The sequence below is a fragment of the Scyliorhinus torazame genome, chromosome 19 (genome assembly GCF_047496885.1).
Source record: "Scyliorhinus torazame isolate Kashiwa2021f chromosome 19, sScyTor2.1, whole genome shotgun sequence".
In the NCBI taxonomy this organism is placed as follows: Eukaryota; Metazoa; Chordata; class Chondrichthyes; order Carcharhiniformes; family Scyliorhinidae; genus Scyliorhinus; species Scyliorhinus torazame.
In genome coordinates, this window is record NC_092725.1 from 3,661,798 (window position 1) to 3,669,962 (window position 8,165).

The 8,165-nt window shown below is 54.9% G+C and overlaps 1 protein-coding gene across 1 annotated transcript in view; it reads right to left on the reverse strand.

Moving 5' to 3' along the window:
* Positions 1 to 7,130, reverse strand: part of LOC140396608 (sesquipedalian-1-like) — a 7,598-nt gene extending 468 nt beyond the window's left edge. The window contains 4 exon segments of the mRNA XM_072485404.1: positions 1 to 4; positions 6 to 182; positions 184 to 254; positions 7,044 to 7,130. The exon segment at positions 1 to 4 is cut by the window's left edge and continues 175 nt beyond it. Of these exon segments, the coding sequence (XP_072341505.1) occupies positions 1 to 4; positions 6 to 182; positions 184 to 237 (235 nt within the window). The 5' untranslated portion in view covers positions 238 to 254; positions 7,044 to 7,130.
* Between the last annotated feature and the right edge of the window lie 1,035 nt (positions 7,131 to 8,165).

Sequence of the window (8,165 nt, forward strand, 5' to 3'; positions counted from 1 at the left end):
GGGAAGCCCTCAGTGGCCGACTCGCACAGCTCCACCACGCACCCCTCCAGCAGCACCAGGCCCTGCGGCTCGCTCTCCCCGGCTCGCTCGAAGTAGAAGAGGAGATTCCCGCGTAGGACGAACCAGCGGCGCTGGTACGAGGGGTTCAGCTCGCCCTTCTTCAGCAGGAAGCCCTGGCGGTCGGGCCGGCGCTGGGCCCAGCGCGTAGCGGCTCACTGCCCGCACGTTCAACTTCATCGGCCTCCCGCAGCGACCTGTGGGGGGGACAGGGACAGAGAGAGAGTGAGAGACCGACAGAGAGAGAGAGAGAGAGAGACCGACAGAGAGGGGAGAGAGAGAGAGAGAGACCGACAGAGAGGGAGAGAGAGAGAGAGAGACCGACAGAGAGGAGAGAGAGAGAGACCGACAGAGAGAGAGAGAGAGAGAGAGACCGACAGAGAGGGAGAGAGAGAGAGAGAGACCGACAGAGAGGGAGAGAGAGACCAACAGAGAGAGAGAGAGACCAACAGAGAGAGAGAGAGACCGACAGAGAGAGAGAGAGAGAGAGACGACAGAGAGGAGAGAGAGAGAGAGACCAACAGAGAGAGAGAGAGACCAACAGAGAGAGAGAGAGAGAGAGGGACCGACAGAGAGAGAGAGAGAGAGACCGACAGAGAGGGAGAGAGAGTGAGAGAGAGACCGACAGAGAGAGAGACCAACAGAGAGAGAGGGAGAGACCGACAGAGAGAGAGACCAACAGAGAGAGAGAGAGGGAGAGACCGACACAGAGAGAGGGAGAGACCGACAGAGAGCGAGAGAGAGACCAACAGAGAGAGAGGGAGGGAGAGAGTGAGAGACCGACAGAGAGAGAGAGTGAGAGAGACCGACAGAGAGAGAGAGACCGACAGAGAGAGAGAGAGGGACCGACAGAGAGAGAGAGAGAGAGAGACCGACAGAGAGAGAGAGAGAGAGACCGACAGAGAGAGAGAGAGTGAGAGACCAACAGAGAGAGAGAGAGAGACCAACAGAGAGAGAGAGAGAGACCGACAGAGAGCGAGAGGGACCAACAGAGAGAGAGAGAGAGAGAGAGAGACCGACAGAGAGAGAGAGAGAGACCGACAGAGAGAGAGAGAGACCGACAGAGAGAGAGAGAGAGAGAGACCGACAGAGAGAGAGAGAGGGACCGTCAGAGAGAGAGAGACGAGAGAGAGAGGGACCGACAGAGAGAGAGAGAGAGACCAACAGAGAGAGAGAGAGAGAGAGAGAGAGACCGACAGAGAGAGAGAGAGCGAGAGACCGACAGAGAGAGAGAGAGAGAGAGAGACGACAGAGAGAGAGAGAGGGACCGTCAGAGAGAGAGAGAGAGAGAGGGACCGACAGAGAGAGAGAGAGAGAGAGACCAACAGAGAGAGAGAGAGAGAGAGAGACCGACAGAGACAGAGAGAGAGAGAGAGGGACCGACAGAGAGAGAGAGAGAGAGACCGACAGAGAGAGAGAGAGAGAGAGAGAGGGACCGTCAGAGAGAGAGAGAGAGAGAGAGAGAGGGACCGTCAGAGAGAGAGAGAGAGACCAACAGAGAGAGAGAGAGAGAGACCGACAGAGAGAGAGAGAGAGAGAGAGAGAGAGAGGGACCGTCAGAGAGAGAGAGAGAGAGAGACCGACAGAGAGAGAGAGAGGGACCGTCAGAGAGAGAGAGATGGGACCGACAGGAAGAGAGAGAGACCGACAGAGAGAGAGAGAGAGACCAACAGAGAAGAGAGAGAGGAGAGAGAGAGACCGACAGAGAGGGAGAGAGAGAGAGACCGACAGAGAGGGAGAGAGAGAGAGAGACCCGACAGAGAGAGAGAGAGAGACCAACAGAGACAGAGGGAGAGAGAGAGAGAGACCGACAGAGAGAGAGAGAGAAAGAGAGACCGACAGAGAGGAGGAGGGACGACAGAGAGGGAGAGAGAGACCGGCAGAGAGAGAGACCGAGAGAGAGAAGAGAGAGAGAGACCGACAGAGACAGAGAGAGAGAGAGAGAGGGACCGTCAGAGAGAGAGAGAGAGAGGGACCGACAGAAGGAGAGAGAGAGAGAGACCGACAGAGAGAGAGATAGAGACCGACAGAGAGAGAGAGAGAGAGAGGGACCGACAGAAGGAGAGAGCAGAGAAGACCGACAGAGAGAGAGAGAGAGACCGACAGAGAGAGAGAGAGAGAGAGAGAGACCGACAGAGAGACAGAGAGAGAGAGAGAGGGACCGACAGAGAGAGAGAGAGAGACCGACAAGAGAGAGAGAGAGCGAGACCGACAGAGAGAGAGGGGAGGGAGAGAGAGGGACTGACAGAGAGAGAGAGAGAGACAGAGAGAGAGACCGACAGAGAGAGAGGGAGGGAGAGAGAGGGACTGACAGAGAGAGAGAGAGAGAGGACAGAGAGAGAGAGAGAGAGACAGAGAGAGAGAGACAGAGAGAGAGGGACCGACAGAGAGAGAGAGAGACCGACAGAGAGAGAGAGAGAGAGACCGACAGAGAGAGAGAGAGACCGACAGAGAGAGAGAGAGGGAGAGAGAGAGAGACCGACAGAGAGAGAGAGGAGAGACCGACAGAGAGAGAGAGAGAGACCGACAGAGAGAGAGAGAGAGAGGGGGACCGACAGAGGAGAGAGAGACCGACAGAGAGAGAGAGAGAAAGAGAGAGAGAGAGAGAGGGACCGACAGAGGCGGAGAGAGAGACCAACAGAGAGAGAGAGAGAGACCAACAGAGAGAGAGGAGAGAGACCGACAGAGAGAGAGAGAGGGACCAACAGAGAGAGAGAGAGAGAGAGAGAGAGACCGACAGAGAGAGAGAGAGAGACCGTACAGAGGAGAGAGAGAGAGAGACCGACAGAGAGAGAGAGAGAGAGAGACCGACATAGAGAGAGAGAGGGGACCGTCAGAGAGAGAGAGAGAGAGAGAGAGGGGACCGGACAGAGAGAGAGAGAGAGACCAACAGAGAGAGAGAGAGAGAGAGAGAGACCGACAGAGGAGAAGAGAGAGCGAAGAGACCGGACAAGAGAGAGAGAGAGAGAGAGACCGACAGAGAGAGAGAGAGGGACCGTCAGAGAGAGAGAGAGGGGACCGACAAAGAGAGAGAGAGACCACAGAGAGAGAGAGAGAGAGAGAGACCGACAGAGACAGAGAGAGAGAGAGAGACCAACAGAGACAGAGGGAGAGAGAGAGAGAGACCGACAGAGAGAGAGAGAGAAAGAGAGACCGACAGAGAGGTGAGTGAGGGAACCGACAGAGAGGGAGAGAGAGACCGGCAGAGAGAGAGACCGAGAGAGAGAGAGAGAGAGACCGACAGAGACAGAGAGAGAGAGGAGAGAGGGGACCGTCAGAGAGAGAGGAGAGAGGGGACCGACAGAAGGAGAGAGAGAGAGACCGACAGAGAGAGAGAGAGAGACCGACAGAGAGAGAGAGAGAGAGAGGGACCGACAGAAGGAGAGAGAGAGAGAGACCGACAGAGAGAGAGAGAGAGAGACCGACAGAGAGAGAGAGAGAGAGAGAGACCGACAGAGACAGAGAGAGAGAGAGAGGGACCGACAGAGAGAGAGAGAGAGACCGACAGAGAGAGAGAGAGCGAGACCGACAGAGAGAGAGGGAGGGAGAGAGAGGGACTGACAGAGAGAGAGAGAGAGACAGAGAGAGAGACCGACAGAGAGAGAGGGAGGGAGAGAGAGGGACTGACAGAGAGAGAGAGAGAGAGACAGAGAGAGAGAGAGAGAGACAGAGGAGAGAGACAGAGAGAGAGAGAGAGAGGGACCCGACAGAGAGAGAGAGACGCGACAGAGAGAGAGAGAGAGAGACCGACAGAGAGAGAGAGAGGACCGACAGAGAGAGACGAGAGGGAGAGAGAGAGAGACCGACAGAGAGAGAGAGAGAGACCGACAGAGAGAGAGAGAGAGACCGACAGAGAGAGAGAGAGAGAGGGGGACCGACAGAGAGAGAGAGAGACCGACAGAGAGAGAGAGAGAAAGAGAGAGAGAGAGAGAGGGACCGACAGAGGCGGAGAGAGAGACCAACAGAGAGAGAGAGAGAGACCAACAGAGAGAGAGAGAGAGACCGACAGAGAGAGAGAGAGGACCAACAGAGAGAGAGAGAGAGAGAGAGACCGACAGAGAGAGAGAGAGAGACCGACAGAGAGAGAGAGAGAGAGAGACCGGACAGAGAGAGAGAGAGAGAGAGACCGACATAGAGAGAGAGAGGGACCGTCAGAGAGAGAGAGAGAGAGAAGAGAGGGACCGACAGAGAGAGAGAGAGAGACCAACAGAGAGAGAGAGAGAGAGAGAGAGACCGACAGAGAGAGAGAGAGCGAGAGACCGACAGAGAGAGAGAGAGAGAGAGACCCGACAGAGAGAGAGAGAGGGACCGTCAGAGAGAGAGAGAGGGACCGACAAAGAGAGAGAGAGACCAACAGAGAGAGAGAGAGAGAGAGAGGACCGACAGAGACAGAGAGAGAGAGAGAGGGACCGACATGAGAGAGAGAGAGAGAGACCGACAGAGAGAGAGAGAGAGAGAGAGAGGGACCGTCAGAGAGAGAGGAGAGAGAGAGAGAGGGACCGTCAGAGAGAGAGAGAGAGACCAACAGAGAGAGAGAGAGAGAGACCGACAGAGAGAGAGAGAGAGACCAACTGAGAGAGAGAGAGAGAGAGAGACCGACAGAGAGGGAGAGAGAGAGAGAGACCGACAGAGAGGGAGAGAGAGAGAGAGAGAGACCGACAGAGAGAGAGAGAGAGACCAACAGAGAGAGAGAGAGACCGACAGAGAGAGAGAGATGAGAGAGACCGACAGAGAGAGAGCCGAGAGAGAGAGAGAGAGAGAGAGGACCCGACAGAGGACAGAGAGAGAGAGAGAGAGGGACCGTCAGAGAGAGAGAGAGAGAGGGACCGACAGAGAGGGAGAGAGAGACCGGCAGAGAGAGAGAGAGAGACCGACACAGAGAGAGAGAGAGAGGGACCGACAGAGAGAGAGAGAGAGAGACCGACAGAGAGAGAGAGAGAGAGACCGACAGAGAGAGAGAGAGAGAGAGAGACCGACAGAGACAGAGAGAGAGAGAGAGGGACCGACAGAGAGAGAGAGAGAGACCGACAGAGAGAGAGAGAGAGAGACCGACAGAGAGAGAGGGAGGGAGAGAGAGGGACTGACAGAGAGAGAGAGAGAGAGAGAGAGACAGAGAGAGAGACCGGACAGAGAGAGAGGGAGGGAGAGAGAGGGACTGACAGAGAGAGAGTGAGAGAGAGAGAGAGAGACAGAGAGAGAGAGAGAGAGGAGACAGAGAGGAGAGAGACAGAGAGAGAGAGAGAGAGGGACCGACAGAGAGAGAGAGAGACCGACAGAGAGAGAGAGAGAGAGACCGACAGATGAGAGAGAGAGACCGACAGAGAGAGAGAGAGGGAGAGAGAGAGAAACCGACAGAGAGAGAGAGAGAGAGACCGACAGAGAGAGAGGAGAGAGACCGACAGAGAGAGAAGGGAGAGAGAGAGAGACCGACAGGAGAGAGAGAGAGAGAGACCGACAGAGAGAGAGAGAGAAACCGACAGAGAGAGGAGAGAGACCGACAGAGAGAGAGAGAGAGAGAAAGAGAGAGAGAGAGAGAGAGGGACCGACAGAGGCGGAGAGAGAGACCGACAGAGAGAGAGAGAGGAGGGACCGACAGAGAGAGAGAGAGAGAGAGAGAGAGAGGGGACCGACAGAGAGAGAGAGAGAGAGAGGACCGAGAGAGAGAGAGAGAGACCGACAGAGAGAGAGAGAGAGAGAGAGAGGGACCGACAGGAGAGAGCGAGAGACCGAGAGAGAGAGAGAGACAGAGTGAGAGAGACCGACAGAGGAGGGAGAGAGAGACCGACAGAGAGAGAGACCGACAGGAGAGAGAGAGAGACCGACAGAGACAGAGAGAGAGAGAGAGAGGGGCCGACAGAGAGAGAGAGGGACCGACAGAGAGAGAGAGAGAGAGAGAGAGAGACCGACAGAGCGAGAGAGAGAGACCAACAGAGCGAGAGAGAGAGACCGACAGAGAGAGAGAGGGACCGACAGAGAGAGAGAGAGACCGACAGAGTGAGAGAGAGAGACAGAGAGTGAGAGAGAGACCGACAGAGAGGGAGAGAGAGACCGAGAGACGAGGACCGACAGAGAGAGAGAGAGAGAGAGAGAGAGACCGACAGAGACAGAGAGAGAGAGAGATTGGACCGACAGAGAGAGAGAGAGAGAGGGACCGACAGAGAGAGAGAGAGAGAGACCGACAGAGAGAGAGAGAGACCGACAGAGAGAGAGAGAGGGACCGACAGAGAGAGAGAGAGACCGACAGAGAGAGAGAGACCGAGAGAGAGAGAGAGAGACCGACAGAGAGAGAGGGAGGAAGAGAGATAGAGACCGACAGAGAGAGAGAGAGGGGACCGACAGAGAGAGAGACACCGACAGAGAGGGAGAGAGACACCGAGAGAGAGAGAGAGAGAGACCGACAGAGAGAGAGAGAGACCGAGAGAGAGAGTGAGAGAGAGACCGAGAGAGAGTGAGAGGAGACAGAGAGAGAGAGAGAGGAGACAGAGAGAGAGATGGAGAGAGAGATGAAGAGTGAGAGAGACAGAGAGAGAGTGAGAGAGACAGAGAGAGAAAGAGACAGAAAGAGACAGAGAGAGAAATACAGAGAGAGTAAGGCAGAGTGGGAGATGGAGAGAGAGTGAGACAGAGAGGGAGGGAGACAGTCAGAGGGAGAGAGTCAGAGAGAAAGGGAGAGGGACAGAGAGAGACAGAAGGTTGTTATAATATGCACGCATGCACATCATGAGGTAAAGACAGACAGTGATAGACACCCAGGTTAACCAATCAACACAGGACAGAACAGAACCAATTACTAGACAGAACACAAGAGGGGGGTTTCCCAGTAATAAAACACAGGAGGCATCAGCACTCCGCCTCTTTCCACTGGTGGCAACTGTAGTGACAGTCAGGGTGTATATATCAGTTAGCACCTTCTACATGTGGCTCAGAGCTAGTCTGGTCTAGTTAGTGAGAGTTAGTACACTTAGATTAGTAGAGTGTCAACCCACAGCAGGCTGTGTGCCTTGTTGTAGAAGTTCAATCAATCCCATTGAACCAACGCCTACGTTTGGTGTCGGCTTTGCAGTCTAACTGCATCTAGTTGCAGTCGTGTTACCCCAGGGTGAATAACACGACAAAGGTGAGATACAGAAGGAGAGAGACAGAGGGAGAGAGACAGAGCAAGAGCGAGATAGAGACAGAGGGTGAGAGACAGAGAAAGACAGAGAGAGAGGCACTGGGAGAGAGAAACAGAGAGAAAGGGACAGAGAGAGAGTCAGAGGGAGGAGAGTCGGAGGGCAGAGACAGGAAGAGAGAGCATGAGAAGGGGGAGAGAGCAGATGGAGAACAAGAGAGATAGAGAGAGGGATACAGGGAGAGAGAGAGGCATAGAGAGGAGGGCAGAGAGACAGAGGGACAGAGAGACACAGGGAGGGTGACAAGAAAGTTGATGGAGGGAACGACGGAGGGAGAGAGACAGAGCGGGAGACGGAGAGGGAGAGACAATAAATGGATGGAGAAAGGGAATGAGAAAGATGGGGAAAGAATAATAGAGACAGAGGGAGGGAAGGAGGGAGGGACAGTGACAGTGCGAGGGAGAGAAGAGAGTCGGTGGAGAAATAGAGGGTAGGGGAGTGAGAATGGAATCAAGTGGGGAGAGAGGGGGAAGAGGGAGAGAAAGAGAGAGGGCAACAGAGATAGAGCTGGCGAGAGAGATTGATGAGAGAGTGAGTTGAGAGAGAGGGTGAAAGAGAGGGTGGGAGAGAGAGGGAGAAAGAGGGGGGGACAGAGAGGGGGAGAAAGAGAGAGGGGCAAGAGAGATAGAGATGGCGAGAGAGAGATGGTGAGCGAGAGGGTGAGTGAGAGAGGGGGTGAAAGGAAAGAGAGAGAGAGAGGGAGAAAGAGAGGGGGAAAGAGAGGGGTAGAAAAAGAGAGTGGGAGAACTCCAAGTGAGGTGGACAAAGAAAAGGGGAAAGAGAGACCGAGAGAGAGAGAGAGACCGACAGAGAGAGAGAGAGGGGAGAGAGAGAGAGACCGACAGAGGGAGAGAGAGAATGGGGAGAGGGGAGAGATGGTGGCACAGAGGGGAAGAGAGAGGGGGAGAGAGAGTGGGGAGAGAGAAAAGTGGAATA